Below are 21,186 nucleotides of genomic sequence, written 5' to 3'. Positions count from 1 at the left end.
TAGCAGCCAAACTTCATGTTTCCTCTTGTCTGATTCCTGCAAATACTAGGTTGAAAATCCTCAAGCTTTCTTGAGCAACCTCTGGAAAAAAAACACAGCCATGCTCGAGCTTCCTCACTTTGAAAAGGCATGCACTAAACATGGCCACAGCACCCTGCATTAACTGTGCGATGGTGCCCGGAGCTCGGCTAATGTGGGGGACAAACCTGTTCCATTAGGAAGATCTGAAGAGCACACTTCACACATGGCAAATTCTAAACTGTGACACCAGACATACTTCAACGTCTCAGAAACTTCCAAGTTAGTAAGAGAGGAGTGGCATTTATGTTTCATCAGCAACTCCCCTGCTGACAGCACGGCACCCTGCGTGGCCTGCCCTGGAAGGAGGTACAAGGAAGGCCTTACAGGTGGGGTGGGGACCAGGCAGCAGCTCACGCCTGGCACGTGTGGTCACGGCCAGCCACGGTCCGGCTGAAGGAACGTGCTCCACGCTGAGGACTGTATTTAGTTATGCAAGTATATATAATATATATATATATATATATAATGCCAGGTCTCTGAAGTATCAAAATAGGCCGAGTTTATGGCCACATGGCTGGCATTTTAATGCATAAAACAAGCAGGCAGGTAAACATCCAAGCCAGGAGGGCTCCAAACCTTCTGAAGGCTCTTGAGGGATGCTCCAGTGCATTTAACAGGGACACCAGGCGGTATGCAAATGCAGTAAATTAATAGAAAGTGATATTTACAGAAGCAATTTCTGGCAGCTATGCAAAGACAGTATTATTTTTCCCCCTAAAGTGCCAAGTATTATTTCAGCTCAAGCAGGAGTTTGCTTCCTGTTCTCTTTGGATTTTTTTTTGCATGGGCAGGCACTGGGAATTGAACCTGGGTCTCCGGCTTGGCAGGTGAGAACTCGGCCTGCTGAGCCACCGTGGCCCTCCCTCTCTTTGGATTTTAATAAAAGTCAGAATGTGATTTGAATTGTGTAAACTTGCAAGAAGCACCACAGATAGTCCCACTGTCCAGAATGCACGCCTGCCTTGAACCTGTGCTTCCTAAAGATGCCGGGGGCTTTGAGCTGTGCCCCAGCTCTGCTGTCTCTGTTTCTGTCTGTGCCCACCACCTAAGTAAGCATAACTCTGCCAAACTCTGGTTATACCCTCAAAATAAAACCCAACTGACAATGCTAGGAGACAAACGTACAAACCTCTGAGAGCCTGTAAAAACGTTTTCACAGACAAAAGCAAAATTTTGGGAAGGAATGGACAAAATAAAATGGAGAAAACCTATGGGAAAGGTAACCAGCTTCTGAGGATAAATCAGGAGATGTTATGTTCGCCAAATGCTGGTGATTTACAGTCCTTTAGGGAAAAATGTGGGAGCAGAATGAATACACCCACCATAAAAGATAGGACGCAGGGAGGCCTGCTGGGCAGAGTGGTCAGTCCGGGGCGGCAGCCCCCAGAGCCTTGCAATTGTGCTTGGCCACATCTGCAGGTGTGGGCAGCCCGGGGCGGGGCTCAGGGGCGGGGCTTATATGGGGGCTCAGGGGCGGGGCTCATATGGGGGCTCAGGGTGGGGCTCAGGGGCAGGGCTCAGGGACGGCTCAGATGGGGGCTCAGGGGTGGGGCTCAGAGGGTGGGGCTCAGGGGTGGGGCTCAGGGACAGCTCAGATCGGGGCTCAGGAGCAGGAGCTCAGATGGGGGGTTCAGAGGGCCGGGTTCAGGGGTGGGGCTCAGATGGGGGCTCAGGGGTGGGGCTCAGAGGGTGGAGCTCAGGGGTGGGGCTCAGAGGCAGAGCTCAGATGGGGGGCTCAGAAGGCAGGGCTCCGGGGTGGGGCTCAGATGGGGGCTCAGGGGCGGGGCTCAGGGACACACTGCACACGAGCAGGCCGGGGCTTTCCCACAGCCAGGTGAGACTTCTCCCTGCCAACTCCTCGAGGGGCCCTCCCACAGCTATCGTGAAGAAGCAGAGAAAGCCACAAAGTCCATCACCTGCTTTCCAACATGCATTCTATAGGACGCTATTCCTAAGACATGAGCGAAGAAAAATTTTTCTGATAAAGTAAGTCCCTAAATGCCTTAAAAAGTCCTTGTCCCACCGCCGAGACTCACAGGCTCTGAAAGGCTCTGAAACATCCAAAAATGACTTTCTATGACCTAGCACTGCCCTAAATTTGACAATGGAAACGTCAAATGGACTGGCTGGAAAACTGAAAGTGCTGACTTATCCTTAATACGGTTAAAAAAAAAAAAAGAAAAAAAAAGCCAAATGTTCCCCCAGCTGAGCCAACTTCAGCCTCCACAGGATTCACGCCACCTAAAGGACACGCGGTGTCCGGCCCTGCTCCGCGGTCCTTCGAATGACACGTTCCGCATTAAGGGATCCCGTCCACTCGGGTCAGGACAGAGAGGAGGAGGAGGCCCCTGCAAGGCTAGATTCACCCCAGGAATTCCACGACACGGGCCGGTTCCCGCAGCCTGCGCTCGGCTGGTCAGGGGCCGCGGAGACCCCGGGGAGCACACACGGGACCCTGACGGGGGACAGCGTGGACTCAGAGGCCAGCACAGACCAAGGCCGCCAGGCTGCCACTCCCTGACTGGCGCCAGAGAGGGTTCCGGGTGGCACCCGTCACGGAGAAGGAAGGCAGGGGCCAGCGCCGCCCTCCCACCAGGAAGGAGTAGCCGAGCGCGCCCGGCTCGGGGGACCTGCTCCCCAGCCTGCAGCAGGGCCGGGTGATGCCCTCATCCTGACCCTGGTTTTGCCTTAGCGGCTTAATGGGAGGTGGAGCTGAAAACCGCACTTCTCAGGTGAGCGTGGAACCATACACCTGGGGGGCTGCCACCTGGGGGCTACTTGGGGGGCTGTGGCCTGGGGAGCTGCCTGGACAGATGCCTGGGGGGCTGCTACCTGTGGGGCCGGCTGGGGGGCTGCTACATGGGGGGCTGCCTGCAGCCTGTGCCAGGTGCCCGCCCTGCCAGGTGGCAAAGCCTGTCTCCAGTCACCCCGGTGCAGAGGCTGGGGTGCTTCCAGGGACTGGTGAGGGGCTCAGTCTCAGGGCAGCGTGTTTAATGCCCTCTGGCTTTCGTGCGAGAGTCGTTTTGACTCGCTCCCTGGTAGGAGAAGCCGATGCCAGGGCGATACCCTAAAAGGCAGGTTTCTAACGCTCAGGAACCACTCCCCGTGCACTCCCCCCATGCAGAGATGGCTGTGACGACGCCCCCAGACGCCCAGGGCGGGCTCTCCTACCTGGAGGACAGCTTGCCCTGCCTGGCCCTCTGCTCGTGCTGCAGCCTCACGCTCTCCAGCTTCACGGGGCTGGGGATGAAGCCCACCTCGCAGCCTTCTTTCACCAGCTGCCCTATCCACCAGTCATTGTTGAATTTCTAAACACAAGAGAAAATGCCGCGTGTCAGCGTCCGAGCCCTCCGTGTCTCACCTGCCGTCATGCCACGGAACCACTTCTAGGGCGGGAAGCTGGTGGTGCAGTAAGCTGCGCCCCGATGGCCTCGGGGGGATGGCACGTGGGCGAGATGCCCTCCACACACCCAGCTGTGCTTGCGGGCTCCCGCGTCCCCTCCTTGCCAGCGCCCGGGCGCCAGCAGGTCACGGCCGGTCCTCCTGCCCTGACCTCAGAGCTGCCCGGCTGCAGGCATGTCTGCGTCCCAAACCCTGAGGTCCCCCTGAAGACCCGGCCCCAGGCAGGTGGCTTGACACCCGGCCGTCCACTGTGCATGCGTGGACTAAAGACTCATCCCACGTCTCTAGACTGGGTCTGATTTTCTCAACAGAACAGTGTTCAATGCTGCCACAAAGAACCCCCGTTCTGGGTCCTCCTTTTCAGTCCCAGGCTGACCTCCCCGAGAGGGGCTGCGGGCGGTGGGGGGGGGACCACCGACAGCCCCTGCTGGCTCCTCTCTGCCTCTTGCCCTGTCTTTCCAGCAAACCCGCAGGACCCGGGGCCTCACTCACCGGGGTGGGTGCTGGGAGCGGTGAACGGGCATGCGGCCCATGCCAGGGTGTTAGGGCCCCGTGGGCACTGGGTGAGCTCAGAGCAGCCCTCAGCACGGGGTGGCCCCCCATTTTCAGACCCAGCCATCCTCGCTTGGAGGGGGGACCCTGCATGGAGCCAGGGGATTTTCCTGACATCTGAGTCTGGCCCTGCGGGCTCTGCTGCCTGCCAGCCCCTCCCGGCAGAGGACAGGTCAGGGACGTCGGACGTTGTCAGGTGCTTGCCAGGCAGCTGAGACATCGGACACCTCAGGGGACGCCCCTGGCGGTTCCCCCTCCAGGCCGGTGCCAGGGCAGCCCCGAGCAGCCGTGACCCCTTCCCCCTTTAGAAAGGCACCACCCACTGATCTGGGCGGGGCATGGCCACTGCCCCGCCCGAGGAGGAAGACGCGTGCCCCACGGGCGGGTGGCTGGCGGCTCCTCACCTCCTTGACGTGCAGGAAGTCCTTGGCCTCGAAGGAGACAGCCAGGCCTGGCACGGGCACAGCGTCCTCATGGGACGCGCAGTAGCTGGTGTTGGTCCGCACCGCGAAGGCCACGGGCTTTGTCTGGAGGAGAAGGGAAGGGGACAGTGAGGACGGCATGCCGGCGCCCCTCCGCGCCCTCCCCGCCCCCCCCCCAAACTTCTCCTCTAATAAACGATTAACCACGTAATTTCCAAAGGTGCAGCGCCCGGGGATGCGTCCCACGGGGCGGCTCCTGGGAGCCTGGGGGCCGAGCCCTTCTCGCCCGCGCAGCCCTGAGTTCACGCAGTGGCGGGAGACGGCAGCGCCAACAGCCCTGGCGCTCACGCTGTGCACACTTAGGGGCAAGCACCTTTCCTCCCCAAGGCCAGGTGAAAAGATGGGTGCGCTCGGGAGCGGCGACCAGGGCGGGGTCCAGGCGGGCGTGTACTGTCCACCTGTGAGCGGGGGAGGGCCTGGGGGTTTCTCCCAGGGACGGGTCCCTCACCGGCCCCGCGGGGTGCACGGGGGCTCAGGGTGGGGACCAACCCACCTCGCACTCCAGGTCCTGCCGCTGGCCCTGCCCCGAGGCACCCTGGACACGGCAGAGCGCGGCCCTGCGGCCCCCCGGCGGGAAGGGAGGCTCCGGGAGAGCGCGTCCCTATGAAGCGGAGGCGACCGGAAGACCGAGCCTCAGTCCCTGTCATGAGTCCTGTTCGTACAAGCGTTGCTGCTCTTTAGGGAAGAACCGGAACGGTTTTTTATAAGTGGAAACAGAAGCTGCCCGAGTCCCCGCCCAGCCCAGCCCTGTGGGCACAGGGGCATCCCCGTGTCTGCCAGGGACTTGTGTCAGTGTCGGAATTTTATGCCCAGGCTGGCAGCACACGGCGTGCGATTTCCTCCTGTTTTCACAGGAGCACAGTTCCAGGTGCTAACGCTCTCAGAGCTTGTTTTAAAAGCCACCTCCACCAGCCACCCTCGTTTCCCCTCCCTCCGACAGGTATCCTGCGCTGCAGAATTCTATGAACACCTCTTCCTCCCCGGGGCTCTTTCCTTGGGACTGGGACCAATTCCCAGGCAGCAGGGCCCCGGTGGCAGTGACCGGGCCGACTTAGGTCCTGCCATGGGCTCCGGATGGCCGAGCCACGTCCCTGGCCATGGCGCTCTGGGCTGCTGCCCGCTCGGGCAGCTCGTGTCCCTGCCCAGACAACGCGCCCCCCGGCTTCCGGCCCTGGTCTCCACGAAGTCCACCTCGGGAGGCCTTTCCCGCCGGCAGCTCGCTTTTCTCTCCTGCCTCCCTGCGCTCCCTGAGGGTCCGAGGGTGGCAGGCTGGACGATGGCGTTTCACACGCGCGTGTCCACAGACACGTGGGAGCCGCGTCTTTAACAAGGCTCAGGCTCACACTCACAGCATCCAGAGGCGCCGGGAGTGAGCGGGCAGGGGGTGGGGTCGAGAGGCGGGGGGCAGGGGCAGGGGCAGGGGTCGGAGTGGCGGTGCAGGTGGGGCCAGGAGCCGCGCCCCGCTCTCCGGCCCTCGCTTCAGGAGCCCCACTTCTAAACCCGGGGTGCGCGGAGGAGACGGGAGGGCGCGGCAGCTCGAGGCCAACGGGACCGCACTTTTGGCGCGGGACTCCCGGCTCCGCGCGCCGAGCCGGTGTCCCGGGGGAGGGGCCACAGCCGGCACCAGGAGACCCTCAGCCTCAGCCTGGGCCGAAGGGGCAGGACGGCGCAGCGCTGGAGGCGGGCTCTGGGCAGGGCCCCGGGGAACCGTCCTGCGCCCCCGCACGCCCCGCGCCCTCCGCCGCCGCCCCCTCCAGGCAGGACCCGAGCACGCGCCCCCCGCCCCCTCCGGAGGAAGTCCCCAGGCAGCAAGGGCGCCTCGGTCACGGCCGCCTGTCCCATCTGCTCGGACCGACCTCATGGCCGCCGGGCCTCGGGGTGCTGGGCACTCCACTTGCCCCCCATGCCGCACGGCCCTGTGCCCATCACCGTGCCTGTGAACGTGGCGGGCGGCCCCATCTCAGCCGCCATGGGAGATGTCTTTGCGCCCCTCCATTCCCAGCCGAGCCCAGGGGGCAGGTGGGCCTCGCAGAGGGACACAGGGCTCCAGGCCAAGCCGAGGGCAGAGGGAAAAGCTCGGGGAGTCCCCAGGCCCTGGTTGCAGCTGACCCCCACCCTGCTCCAGGCTCCCAGGCCTGTCCATGGGGAAGGCCAGGTGCAGAGAAGGACAGATGGATGGACAGATCAATGGCAGAGATACCGAGGTGGCCTATAGCCCACAGAGGGCTGCCACGCTGCCCTAGGGCGGCCATGGTGGGCTGTGCTGTGACCCACTCACAGACCCCAAGCACGGGAGCCTTGAGGACCCCACCAACCCCAGCCCCAGCCCCCTGTCACCGCCCCGTGAGCCCCAAGGGCACTGCTCCCGGAAGGCGTTGGGCCTGGACCACCCGCTGCTGGCTTCCACCTGGCCCCAAGGCCTGTCCTGGGCACATCTTTGCCATGGCTGGGGTGCCCCATGGCCCTGGGGTACAGTGACCTGAGCCCGTGTGGTGGGGCAGGAGCGGAGCAGCTTCCCGTGGAGGATAGAACATTCATCACAGTCTCCCATCCCCCCTTGGACCCCCTAAACCGACAGCAGGGAGTCAGGCCTTGTGTGCGCAGGCAGCTTCCCACACCACATCCATCCTCTCAACACGGGCAGCAGGTGTGGGCAAAGGGCCGTGAGGTGCCAACACGAAGGTGGTGTCCCAGCTCCAGTGCCTTGGAGCCTGTGCCCAGGACCCCCCGCCCGGCTCTGTGCCAGGACTCCACCCCAAGCCCCCTGGACAAAGGGCTGGGCACTGAGGTGACGCTCGTGGGGCACCTCAGCAACCACTGAGCCCCAAGCAAGCCCGGGCCAGGCCCCCAAATGCCCCCACTTCTAGACATTTCTGCCCTGACCCGTGCCCTCTCCTCCTCACCCAAACATCCTTAAACCACATGCCAGGCTCTTGGCTCTGTGCAGAGGCAGCCTTGGGCCTCGGCAGGGCAGGGGGCCACCTGGCTGGGGGTGGGCACGTCTGTGGGCAGCTCGTGGCTGGATGGAAGCACAACCAGTGCAGAGGCTGCAGAACCCACGGGCTGCATCCAAGATGCACTGCAGGTGATGTAGAAGCAACGCTACTCCACGTTTTCACTACCTTGCTGGAACCAATCGGCCATGGTGCTAACACACGGATGTTAGAAGAAGACAATTAAAGCAGGGAACATTAACTTTAAAAAGATTTCTTTATCAGAATAGAATAGAGAAATTATCATTGGTTTACTACTGTAGCTTTCTCCCTACACGCGGACGATGAATTAGTAGTGAAACTAATAGTTGTAACAGATAGAACAACACGCTTGCCTTAACCCAAGGACAGAATAAAATAAAAAAGAAATTCACTCAAATAGCACTACAAATAAACATCTGATCATGACTGACAGTTACTGAAATTTTTACGCATGATCCCTTCATTCCTTCGTAAAAAGATGCATTTTCGTATGTGAAGCAGCAAAGTCTGTTTCTCCATCGCATGCTGGTAACCCCACAGTAGCTAATAACGTAAAAGGAAAGTTCATACCTTTGTTTTAAAGTTTGCAATGGATTTGTCTTTAATATTAACTAATTCTAACTTGCAGTAGTTTTAAAAGAAATTTAAAGAAAAATATGACCCAGATCTTTCTTATAAAAGAGACTAGAAAAGATAGGTCAGAAATCTAATCAGGTTTCTGGTGTGCTTCCTGGCAGCGCACAGCATTTCCTACACCCTCGCCCTGGTCTGAGGTTCTTCTGGGTGAGTCCAGTGGGCCACAGTGTGGGGCATGCAGGAAGCCCTCCAGCTCCAGGGGGCGACACCCAAGACGGGAAGCCAGTCCTGCACCGCCACACCCACACACCCATGGCCGCGTTAATGGACACACACCCACGGTCGCGTTAATGGACACACACCCACGCTGTCACACACCCATGGCCGCGTTAATGGACACACACCCACGCTGTCACACACCCATGGCCACGTTAATGGACACACACCCACGCTGTCACACACCCATGGCCGCGTTAATGGACCCATACCCACATTATTGCACACCCATGGCCCATGTTAACTGTCACACCGCCATGCTGTTGCACACCCACAGCTCGTGTGAACTGTCACACAGCCACACTGTCGCACACTCAGCCATGTTAACTGATGCAAACCCATGCTGTCACACACCCACAGCTTGTGTTGTCACACACCGACACTGTTGCACACCCATGGCCTGTGTTAACTGACACACCCATGCTGTCACACCACACATGGCCTGTGTTAACTGATGCATACTCACTGTCACACACCCATGGCCCGTGTTAACAGACACACACCCAGCTGCACACCCACGGCCTGGATTGACTGACACACATCCACTGTCACACACCCATGGCCTGGGTTGACTGACACACATGCACTGTTGCACACCCACGGCCTGGGCTGACTGACACACCACACTGTCACTGCCAGGAGCCCCCATGGTAGGGTCTGGGAACCCCAAAGGCGAAGCTGAGAGCCCCAAGATGGGGGTTGGGAGTGGCATGGGCCTTGCACGCAAGAGGGCCCACCAACTTTGAGGAGAGCTGGGCAGCCCCTCGCCGGGCGAGAGCCAGACTGGCAGCAGAGGGTGGCTGCAGGGGCGGCCTGGGCCGTGGACAGACATCTTCCATGGGGCTGCAGGAGGGAGGGACGGCGGCGGGCGGCAGGGAGGGGTCAGGCTGCCTTGGCATCGGAGAGGTCACACCTGTTCCCAGGAGAGTGTGAGCAGGTGAGTTGCAGGGGTGAGGGGGGGCATCCTCCACCTGGGGGCACTGAGGTGGGCGGGTGGGGGGCGTGGTCCCCATAGGGGTGAGGGTGGACCCCACGGGGGGGGCAGGCGTGGTCCCCTGCCAGACAACAGGTGCTGACCCTACCCTTTCCCCTCTTGCTCTGGATTTGGTGTTTGCCAGGTGGTCTACTGTATGTGCCGACATGAAACATCCGTGCCTCCCGCGTGGTCTCCGACCAGGGCAGTGGCTTATGTCGTGCGCTCAGGCCTGGAGCGGGGGTCTCCTGTGCTCACACATGGGACAAGGGCCTTCTGTGCTCAGGCCTGGAAGATGAGCCTCCCGCCGTCACGCACAGGACCGGGTCCCCGCGGAAACACTCGTTCTGCTTTTTCTTTCTGCTTTCCCCCCAGACAACAGAGCGGCTCTAGCTCCCAGCGCGACTCTAACCCAGTTATTTAGGAATCAAAATCACTGCTAACGGAAGACCATTCCCTGACCCAGAAGTCCCGGGCACTTTGCAGAGAACAGCTAGGAAAGCGCCCGGTCAGGAGGAGACCCTCTCCAGCACCCCTTTGCTCAGTGCCCACCGTGTTCAAGCCCCCGTGCCCAGCTCGGAGGTGCAGCTCGGGTTTCGCCTCCTGCCAGGCAGGGCCTCGAGAGCAGACCCCACTGGGAAATGGTCACTTCAGGTGTGTCCAGCAAGACGCGGTCATGCTGGGGTGCAGCGGCCTTAGTCCACGCGGCCCTGCGAGGGGGGAGGGCCGGGCGCAGGGGGCCGTGGGAGCACGGGGCGGAGGAGGGCCGCGGGCAGCTCCCCCATGCCTGGCGTCTGGACCTCCTGCCTCCGGGACGGGGTGTGAGCCGGGCCGCCTTTCTGGTCCCTGCCCCACGGCTCTCTGTCCGTTGTCGTGCTTCCCCTTCTCAGCTGTCCCGCTTCCTGGCTGCTTTGCTCTAAGTTACAGTTTCTGTCTTTCTTAATATGCAAAAATGACAGAACCAGGTAAAGCGTGTGTGGCCGCGTCTGGCGACCTCCCAGGACCCAGGTGCCTCTGAGGCGGGCCCGGCGGATGTCAGAGCAGGGGGCGCGGAGCCTCCTCGCTGCGCTGCCTCAGTTCCCTCAGTCTCGCTTCCACAGCGGGGATAAGAGGAAAGAGCGAAGAACAACCAAGAGTGGTGTCGCTTTCCAACTGTCACTTTGCACTTAAACAACGATGTCCGTTCAGTGCTTATTTAGAACGTTATACAGCACAGAGGGTTTCCAAAGCAGCGCCCTAAAAAAGGCAGGGGCACCGGCACCCAGCGGCACAGACCCGCGCCTCACCACGGTCCCGTCAGCACCGCGCCTTCACCGTCCCGGTCACGGCCACGGGATTCCAGAGACGGGCAGCGATGCCATGTGGGCCTGTCACCGCTGCGTCACGCCACCACTCAGGCCCTCTCGATCAGGGGCCCAGTGCAGGGCACCCCATGAGCACACACGTGCCCCGGCAGGCAGGGCGTTGGCGCAGGGAGCCGTGCAGGAACTTTCTGAGCCGATGCCAGCCTGAGGGCTCCTCCAGACCCTGGCTGCTGGCCCTGTGAGGCCCCGAGGGAAAGCGCTGGGACTGCCCGTCCGCTCCAGGGGCAGAGAGGGGTTCGGGGCCCAGGGAGCAGCGGTCAGTTCACGGGGGGAGCAGCCTTGGTGAGGACAGAGGCCCGCCACCACCACGCAGTGTATCCAGATGCCAGGCTGTCCTGCGCACACCCACAGGTGAGCCCCAATGGGGCATGTCATGCCTCCCGAGGTATGCGCTAGAAGTGTGCCAACAATTGCCTGAGTGATCGTCAGGCCAGTCGGGGACATTCAGGCCTTCGGGGAAGCAGCTGCTTTCCGTCTCCCCTCCCGGCCCCAGGCCTCTGAAACCCGGCCAGAGAGGAATGAACCAATTACAGCAGTGACGGGGAAGAGCTGGGCGTGCAAAAAGGCTCAGTGTAGAATTCTTTCTACTGGGCCTGGAGAATCAAAGAGTGGAAGCAGAAGAAATGCTTTGGGATAGGCTATAGTTGTTCTCACAGAATTCCCCAATTACAGTTATTCTTTCTAATGATACAGGAATAATAAAAAATATAGCTGTGAGAAACACAGTGGCAAAGTCTAGTCCTATTCCTGTTTTTATGATGACTTCGGAACCAAATACAATTTTATTTTACTTAGGTATTTTTGCTAAATATATACATGGTTACTGATAAAATAAGCTAGCATTACATCTACCAGATCTTACGACGGTAAAAAATGTAACTATGTATTTAATAGAGTTCTTATATTTTGACAAATTTTACTTTAACAGTAATTATGTTTTGTAAGATCTTTTTGGTAACTTAAAGTATGAGTGTACAAAAAATACTCAAGATGTGCTTTGTTAAAGAAAGATGTGTACTTTCATCCTTGAGAAGATGTAAGACAAAGCATGAGTGAATATGAAAAGTTATAGAAGATCTGGGAAAGTGAATTTTATTTATTGTAGCAATGATGACTAAAACATGATAAGCTTTCAAAGGAGGTATGGTCTGTCCTAAAGTAAAAGGTCTAGTTTTAATGTGTAACACAAGACCTGAATGGATAGGTACAGCTGTAGGTTTGTGAAAGTGTATTCTGTAGTAGTTAATGCTGACCAAAAATTTGAAACATGTTTATAATATTGTCTGAAAGAGCTTTTATGTCAACCTGTGTATTCATGCAAAACTGGAGTTTAGTCTTCTCTCTGTTAAAATAATATAAATTGTTGGCCTGCTCTTAATGAAAGGTTATTCTTAGCATCTGAGTACTCTGTCTAGAAGACAAAGATTCTATATCATATCAGAGTAATATTCGTACAGATGTTTATGTTGACCTTATCATCCTTTATTTCAGAAGTCTTCTAACTTTTAAAGGAAAACCTGTTGCAAAAGATTGATTGCACCTTGTTAAAAGTGAGGTGCTAGAACAGCTTAACATATTACACAGGAAGTGTTACAGTAATTAAAAGGGATTTTCTTTTAAATTCTTTTAAATTGAATTTGTTATTCTTTCTAATGATACAGGAATTTAAAAAAATACAGCTGTGAGAAATACAGTGGCAAAGTCTAGTCCTATTCCTATTTTTATGATGACTTTGGAACCAAATACAATTTTATTTTACTTAGGTATTTTTGCTAAATATATACATGGTTACTGATAAAATAAGCTAGCATTACAAATTTCAATTTGTATGGGTGAAATGTTATTCATACATTTAGAGACTGTATAAAATTCCAGAAGATTTGCCAGTGCTCTCACCGCCCGATATACCCTGACACTGACCTGTACGACGATGGAACAATAGTGCGATGGTAGCGGTGGTTTTAGTTATTCTTACATGTTACACATCATAGACACAAACAGATTTATTCATCAGTTACACTGAAATGCCTGAATGCTTCTGTAAAAGTACATGTGGCCAGCTTGAAGTCAGAACTCCTCCTTCAATGAAGAGATGTTAGCAGAGAAGCACGGCAAGTATATAAGCTGTGGTCTGCCTGTTCATTAACATAACCCTGGTAAATGTGTAAAGGTGAGAGAGGACGAAACTTCTGCTATAGACTGTGGTTGACAACCCCAACAGGACAACTGTCAAATGTCTTTATTTTTGGAAATAGCTTCATTAAAAAATTAAGGCCTGGACTGTAAGCACTTACTGCAGTTACATTTATTCCTGAGCTTTATCTGTAATTTCTAGTTCTGAGAGCAGCTCCTGGGAACTCGGAGCATCTGTGTCACACCGGAGGCTCAGAGTTCCCCGGCTCTGAAGTCCTAAAGAAGCAATGTGAAAAGAGCAGCTGTTAAGAAGATGAAAAAGAGATCAGACGTCAATTAGGGATGTGAATGAATCTGATCTGGTTAGGTTTGAGATAAATCAGAATGCAGGGTAAAGAATGATATGGGCTGTATTTTATGACTTGAAATTCTTTGTGAGACGGAAGGAAGAGATGCTTATTTTCTCTAAAATTTAAGCTTTTTGTGGCACACACATTCAGCCTGTCTGATCAGTTTATTTAAACAACCTAGTTTAGCTTTATTTGACATAGAAAAGGGAATGAGATCTTGATATTCTGTGCAGATTGATGTAACGCCCTGATACATTTCAGAGTATCTGGGGCAGAAAACGAAAAAGTGTTTGCAAAGTCCCTTGAGAGGCTGAAGAAAAGATGTGGAACTATTGAACTCCCCACCTGGGGACTTCCTGCTATCCTCTTCCGCAATGGGGGCTCCCAACTGAAAAACCCAAGCCCTGGATCCCGCGGCTTATCAGATGTTTTCCTGTGGTGGCGAAGCTGAGCCGACCTGTAATTAATGCTTGAGAGTCACTTCCAGAGAACCGCTTTTGCTGATCAGATGTGGCCTTTGCTGAGCCAAAGTCTGCAAATAAATTCACTTCCCTCCCTCCTAAGTGGGACATGACATCCATGGTGTAAATCTCCCTGCAACGCGAGATGGACGCCCAGGGGTGAGCCTGGCCCTGGCATCGCATGGGACTGGCAATGGCTTCATGACCAAAGAGGGAAAAGAAATGTAACAAAAAGTTTTGTGGCTGAGAGGTTTCAAAGAGAATTGAGAGTCATTCTGGAGTTTATTTGTAAGCAAGATTCAGCCAGATATTACAAATTGCCACAGTATGCCAAGCCGCAACCAACAGTATTCCTGAAAACCCAGGGCTCTGTCTGAGACTCTCTAAATATTTTACTTATTGAGTTTACTTTTCGGAGACTGAAAGCCTATGTTACTATGCCAGAGGTATCTGTCTCTCCGAGAAATACAACAAGTTTCGGTCCTTAGCCCGCGCTGACTATGCCTCTTTTCAGCAAGACGGACTGAGAAGGGTCCTTGCCTAAATGAGCCTGAAGACTGAGAGACGAGAAGGCGGAGATGTAACTGAGGGATCAGGATTTAACACGAGATCATGGCAAATGAATCATTATACAGATCTTTCTCTTTTTCCTTCTAGTACATTGGATGGACCAGAAGGAAATCTCTGAATCTCTGAGCTGTGACTCAGCTGCGCGGATCTCTGTCTTGTACAGTCTTTGACTGAATAGTTACGTGGCCTTTATCTCGGGACTGCACAATCCTTGTGACTGGCGTTTACTTGTGCCCCTTTTCCCACTTTTCGACTTTCAAGTCCTGTGATCACTCAGACAGCCCCGGGTGTTTATTAATGAAGGGCCCTGGGCCAACCAGAACTAACCCAGCTGGAGTCCCAGGCTATCTGTCAGACACAGCTGCATCCAACCCGAAAGGGCCCACCTGACATGCGCAGTCGCTTCTAGAGGAGCCTGTAAGTCACCTGCACCTGTAGTAAAATCTCACCGTCATCTCAGGGCTGCTGCTTTCTTCCATCGTCCTGTGACCGGGCATGTGATCAGTCTGCATATAGTCAATAATCAGATCACCTCTGACCCGGCCACCTCCAGCTCTGCGCTCACTGTCCTGCCCATCTATTGATACCGGATAATGGTGAGAGTCAGTGCAGATGTCTGGGCCGAAAGGCTCTCATCTGTGTGCCTAGCAACGGACTTTCTCTCTTCGGAACCCCGGTCTCAGGAACTGATCGTGGGGCGCAGTGGGCGGAGAGCACCCCAGGTCCTCCACCCCGCCTGTGACCAGTGTCCCCTCCCCCCGCGGCTCTGCCTCCCCGCGAGTGGCCTGCGTCTGGAACAGCGACCCATCGCCCAGGGGCTTTCCGCAGACAGCACGCATTCCTAGAACGGAAGGGTAATTATAAACGGCACCTGGGTGCCCCCGGGCTGGGTGCCCCCCGGAGCTGCCTTCCTCATCGCACAGCCCCGCCCTCCGGGGCGCCTCCCCACGCGGGCAGCTGTCCTGCGTGAGCGCGCACGCCCCTTCCCTGTCCTGGCAAAGGGGCTTTCCTCGCGCGCTCCCGCGGGCCCGGGCGCCGCCCCCGCGCCAGGACGCAGCCTCTTCCCGCCTGCGGTGCTCCTGGTGCAGAGAGGAGCGGCTCGTGGGGTCCCACGCGGGAGGCGGGGCCGCCCCATCCGGGCTCCACCGGCAGCCTTACGAGGCGGCCTCGGGAGCTTCCGCTCACACCCCTTGCACTCGAGGGCAAGGACCACCTCGCGGGCCGCACGCCCTTCCCCGCAGGGTGACTGTTTTCACGCACTCTGCGGCGTGGCACTGCCTGAAACTGCTGGGAAGGGCCGGCGAGCAGAGGACGTGGGGCCCCACGGGGGAAGGCGGGGCCGGGGCTGGGCAGTGGGTGCTGGCAGGTGCCCTGATGCCCACTGCCTCGTCCGTGGCCTCTCAGGAAGGGACGGTGACCAGAGCCTGAGAGTGCGTGGGGGCAGGACCTCGGGGCCTGGGCTGCCAGGAGCCGGCTGTGGGGCTGACCTGTCCGTGGGACTGGCCTTTCCAAGGTCTATTGACACCCTGCTCAGCCTCGCAGCTCCCAGGGCCCGAGGCCGGGCGCCTTCTCCCCTCCCCTCACTCAGACCCACTGGCCCAGGCATCCTCACACAGAGCCGGCCCGGCCTGGGTGATGAGGGACGGAAGGCCAGGCCTGCCCTACCCCTGACCGGCCTCAGGGCCCCGTGGGTAGAGGCCCCCACAGGTCAGCAGACACCCTGCAGCCCCAGGCACCGGAACCGCCAAGGCCCTTCCTCTGTGCGGGACGTCAGAGCAACCACGTGGTCCTGGGGGTCACCTCCTGACCGTGACGCGAGCAAATCCAGCTCCCGTCTCCTCTCAGACAGAAACCGGCAGCCGCAAGGTCACGGCTCACCTGAGGTCACAGACCAGGGGGCAGGGAGGCCGCAGGCCACCGGCCCCGGGGCCCACGTGGGAAAACATGGAGAAACCGTCTGCCACTTCGGACGGCTGATTTCACTTGCTATTTTACAGCCAGGAAAAGGGCGCAGCTCCAAGGAGCAATGCTGCTGCGCCAAACACGGGCTATACCAACCGGGATCACCTGTGACACTTTAGGTCCAGAGACCCAGAACCTAGAAGGTGGGTTACTACGGACAGGGTTGGGACAGGGACTGGGGAGCCGAGGCGAGACTTGTACCGAGTCTCTACTTGGGGTGACGGGAAAGCTCTGGGAATGGGTGGCGGTGACAGCAGCGCATAATGGGTGCAGTTAACAGCCCTGAATCACACACAAACGTGGCTAAAAGGGGGAATTTTAGGTAATATGTATATATACATGACTAGAATAAGTTTTTTTAAAAAGCCATGGGACTATACCACACAAACACAGCTCCCTCATGTAACGCACGGACTATAGATAATAACACAATAATGACAGTTTTCATCAGTTGTAACAAATGTACCACTCCAATGAAAGGACTCGTAACAGGGAGGGTCACAGGAACCTGTATTTTCCACACTATTTTTTTCTGTGAACCTACGACTTCTCTAATAAAGAAAAAATACAGGTGCTGGGTCGCCCCCTGGCCTAGGCTGGGTACCTTCGCCTGGTGAAGTACCTGGCGGTTCTCGTGAGTGTCTCTAAGAACAACCGGGGCCCGGCGCCGTGGCACGCACTCTGCTTTATCTGCCTCAGCCACGTGGGGTGGGGAAGGCTGGCCCCAGCCCGGTACGCTGACGGCACAGGAGGGGCTCGAGTAGCCCTGCTCGGAACGAGGTCCAGGGCCCGCCCAGAAGCCCGCCGAGTTTAAGGACTAGAGTTTTCTGACAGGTTTCCTGAAAAAGCCCCTTATTTTCTAAAAATCACATGGGAAACAGCAGGTCAGGGACAAGCTCGGAGTTGTTGCTGAGTGTGCTGGTTTGAAAGTATCATGTTCCCCAGAAAAGCCAACTTTTAATCCTGACCCAGTCTTTGGGGGGGGGGGGGGGACAGCTGTTCCTTTTAATCCTGATCCAACACTGTAGGTTGGAAACTTCCGTTGGATTATCTCCACGGAGATGTGACACACCCAATTGTGGATGTGACTTTTGATTAGATGGAGGTGCGACTCCACCCATTCCTGGGGGGGCTTGATTAGTTTATGGAATCCCGTAAGAGAGGAAACATTTTAGAGAGAGCTGAGAAATGAAAAAGCCAACAGAAACTTCGAGCAGAGCTGACACAGACGCTGACACTTATGAAAGAGTTACACGGATGTCTGGAGATGCTTGGAGCCCAGAAGACGTCACCCTGAGATGTTAAACCAGCCAGAACCTGGAGAGAGCCAAGGGAAGCCACGAGATGGAAGCCAGCCCTGGAGAAGCAGAGTGAGGAACCCCACAGGAGCAGAGGCTGAAAGCAACAGAGCCCAGGAGCAAGGGACCAGCAGATGCAGCCACGGGACCACCAGCTGACAGAGGGCTCCTGACCCATCGGCCTTCCTGGAATCAATGTATCTTTCCCTGATGCCTTAGTTGGACACTTTCACTTCCTTTGAACTGTAAACTTGTAACTTATTAAATTCCCCTTTTTAAAAGCTGTTCGAGTCCTGGCATTTCGCATTCCAGCAGCGTGCAAATACCACACTGTGCCAGGCACTGGTTTGCAGGGGACCGAAATTTAAGTCAATGCCGCTAAGCTCTGCCGTCCATCCCAAAGCTGCCCATTGTGGGATGGGCTGCGGCTCGCAGGCGGCTGGGCCGGGCTTGAGCCAAGGGAATAGTGCTCCTCTCACAGGTGTGGTGGAGACACTCAGCCAGGGTTTACCACAAGCCGGGCGGGCCATGAGGGAAGGGTCCACAGATGGAAAACGGGGGCACCGTGCCTCTGAGACATGTCCACAGTCAGCAGATGGACAGGCACGAGGGCCGCACGTGGCTGTGGAGACGGAGGAGGCCAGGTGTGGGCCCACCCGTCACCTGTGCACAGGTGTCCTGACAGCAAACTGGGGGACGGGCTCATGCGGGGCCCCCAGCTTACAACCGGGCTCTGTGGGTATTCTGTCCTGCCCCATGGGCATCTATCTGTCTGTCTCTGGCAATCTGTCCACCCCACTGCAGAGTGAAATCTTTCCTGGCCGTGCCGCATCAGAAAGTCGAGCCCGGTGGGCAGGTGGATTAAGTCTTATTTTTCCTCCTTTGCCTATGTAGGGAAACAGGTGCTCACCCCAAACACAGAGCTAAATGTAGGGTGACTGCAGCTCAGCAGTCCAGAGGAAGTGCAAGTCCACGGGCTTCGTGGAGGCCACGGGGTGGGGGGGCTTCCAAAGAGCCTGTTTCTCCAAGGTTTGGGAGAAACAGGGTGCTGGTTTGAGAGGATGACGTACCCTAGAAAAGCCCTGTTTTAATCCTGATCCGTCTTGTGGAAGCAGCTGTTTCTTTAATCCCTATTCAGCGCTGTAGGTTGGAAACCTGGTTAGATTATCTCCACGGAGATGTGGCTCACCCAATTGTGTGTTCACCTTTGATTAGAGGGAGATGTGACTCCGCCCATTCCAGGTGGGGCTTGATTAATTTATCAGAAATCCTTTAAAGAGGAAACATTTTGGAAAACGCTTCCGAGTCCACACAGCCGTGAGAAGCACAGAGCCCAGGCAGCCGGAGACCTTTGCAGATGGAGAAGGAAAACGCCCCCGGAAACAAGAAGCCTGGAGAGGACGAGCAGATGGCCATGACCGCCGTGTGCCCTTCCAGTTGAGAGGACCCTGAACTTCATCGGCCTTTCCCGAGTGAAGGTAACTTCCTGTGGTGCCTTAATTTGGACATTTTATAGACTTGCTTTAGTTGGCACACATACCCATGGCCTTAAAACTGTACACTAGCAACTCTAAACTCCCCCTTTTGGGAGCCATTCTGTTTTGGTACACGGCCTTCCGGCAGCCAGCAAATGAGAACACAGTTTAGCACAAGTCTGGGAGAAAGGGCCGCTCTTTTGCCCCAGGCACACCCTCATCCCAGATTCCAAAGACCTCGGCTGAGGACCCTCCCACCCTGGGTGGACATCTACCCTGTGTCCATGCTGCGGGGCCACTGCGGGGTCCAAGCGTGTCCCTGTGGGGCCCTGGGAGGGAAGGGGCAGCCGCTCACCCCTGCCGGGGCCCTCCCTACCCTGCCCCCGGCTGTGCCCCGCCCCCTGCCCACAGGCTGGCTCCTCCCTGCCTGCGCTCCCCCAAGGGCAGGAGGGGCCTCCTCTGGCTTTCCATCCCCCCACCCCGGCATCCAGCCAGGGTTCCACACAGCCGAGAACTGGGCGAAGGCAGGGAGAGCTGCTGGCCTGACCCCCTTCTCTGCTCCCGAAGCAGCCCCTGAAGAAGACACGGTGAACAGCGCCCAGAGCCTTCGCTGTCGCCAACACTTACACTCAGTGGACAGACAGACGGACAGTCTGTGCCCCATGATGTGCACAGCACACAGACGTGCAGGTGTGAACATGTCTGTGAACACTGAGCATAAGCACTGGACATTCAATAAAAGGAGAAGGAAACGCACTGTTTCAACACTCAGTTCCCTAGGCCTATCATTTGCCTTTTCCCTAAAGGGGCTTTGAAAGCCTGAAGCTATTTTTTTATGGGTAATAAACCCATTCACAGAATTCTGAGATTTTTCTCCCCCACACGTTTTTCTTTAACCTGGATTCTTCTGACTAGCGCAGCACCTGGCTTCCTTAAATAAAGATGAACATGGTTCCATAAGTACCTTTCCAGGTAGCACTTTCTAACCTGCATACTTTATTTAAAGAGCTCACCCGTTAATGGACAGACGCATCCTGGTTGCCACATGGCTTGGTAGCGTCAGGCGGAACCCTGGAGCCCGTTTTAGGTTTACGCTGCTGGCTTCCGGGGAGGGCAGAAGCCAGGCCACCCCTCTGCACTGAGACACGAGGTGGGGTGCCTGGGTGGGCCAGAAGGAAGCAGAGGCTGGGAGAGGAGGTGCCTGGTGGCCCTGCCTGGGGGCCAGAAGGGACGCCAGGAGAAGATGTCCACAGGTGGGCAGCCAGCGGGCAAGGCCAGCTCCTCAGCCCCTCTCCGTGCCCTCTGAAGCCCCTCCCTCGTAGAGCCCGTTAGGGTCAGGTACTGATTTTAACTGTCACTGTCTCTTTAGTTGCTTTTTTAAGATGGTGGGAATATGCATACCGCATACTGTCCCCATCTCGGCCCCTCCCAATATGGGAGTAATCGCATTCAGAGTTATGGGGTGCCGTCACCCCTTCCGATGCTACAGCTTTCCCGTCTCCCCAAATAGAAACTGCACACCCATCCCACAGTAGCTCCCCCCGACCCCCCCCCCCACACCCTAAGTCTGTGTCCACGGGCTCGCGGGGTCTCCGGGAGCTGAGCACATGTCCCGGCCCCAGCCTGGCTCTGCGCCCTCGGACCCAGCCCGGAGCGCCGCCAGCAGAGACGGGGCTGCCGACGCGGGGGCCTGTGTCATTTCAGGGGGGCCCCAGACCCGGTTCCTTCGACACCGTGAAGGCCGACGCCACACCTTCTGCAGACCTGCCTCAGTGTGCGGCAGCGGGCAGCGCGCATTTCTGCAGCCGCGGGTGTCCCCCCCAGCGCTCAGGGCTGTTAGGAGCCTCTTCCTGCCACAGCACATCCACGTGGACTGTAAGCGGCTGCAAAGGAACCGGACCTTTCTCCTTCCACCCGCGCCCCAGGACAGAACCCTCTAGGTGGGGCCCCGCACAGCTCCGCAGTCAGCAGGCACGTCCAAGAGCCGACCTCGGTGGGGCGCGGGTAAGCCGAGGAAGGGCCCTGGCGGCAGAGCTGGGCCCAGCCGCTGCTGTGTCCTTGGCCTGGGACGCCCTGGCCGGCAGGCCAGGCGGCGGGGAGGAGTCTGTTCCTGCGCGTCCAGCAGGGTCACTCTCCTGCCACTCTAGATAACTCAAGGCTCTTAAGTGCCAACATGCTCTGCCCAGCAGCCTTATAAACACAGCGACACAGGCGCTTATCTTCAGGGCCAGAAGGGACATGGGGCCCTGCGCTCTG

At 56.9% G+C, this 21,186-nt stretch overlaps 1 protein-coding gene across 1 annotated transcript in view; it reads right to left on the bottom strand.

The window, feature by feature from the left end:
• CACNB2 (calcium voltage-gated channel auxiliary subunit beta 2) overlaps nucleotides 1–21,186 on the bottom strand; it is a 260,397-nt gene that overhangs the window by 23,638 nt on the left and 215,573 nt on the right. The window contains exons 4-5 of the mRNA XM_077154738.1: nucleotides 4,440–4,562; nucleotides 3,253–3,389 (exon numbers count right to left, since the gene is read on the bottom strand). Of these exons, the coding sequence (XP_077010853.1) occupies nucleotides 3,253–3,389; nucleotides 4,440–4,562 (260 nt within the window). The remainder of the gene's footprint in view (nucleotides 1–3,252; nucleotides 3,390–4,439; nucleotides 4,563–21,186) is intronic.

Source organism: Tamandua tetradactyla, chromosome 1, assembly GCF_023851605.1.
Source record: "Tamandua tetradactyla isolate mTamTet1 chromosome 1, mTamTet1.pri, whole genome shotgun sequence".
Taxonomy (NCBI): Eukaryota; Metazoa; Chordata; class Mammalia; order Pilosa; family Myrmecophagidae; genus Tamandua; species Tamandua tetradactyla.
Note: the sequence above shows the minus strand (reverse complement) of the source record. Positions and strands in the feature narration are given on the sequence as shown.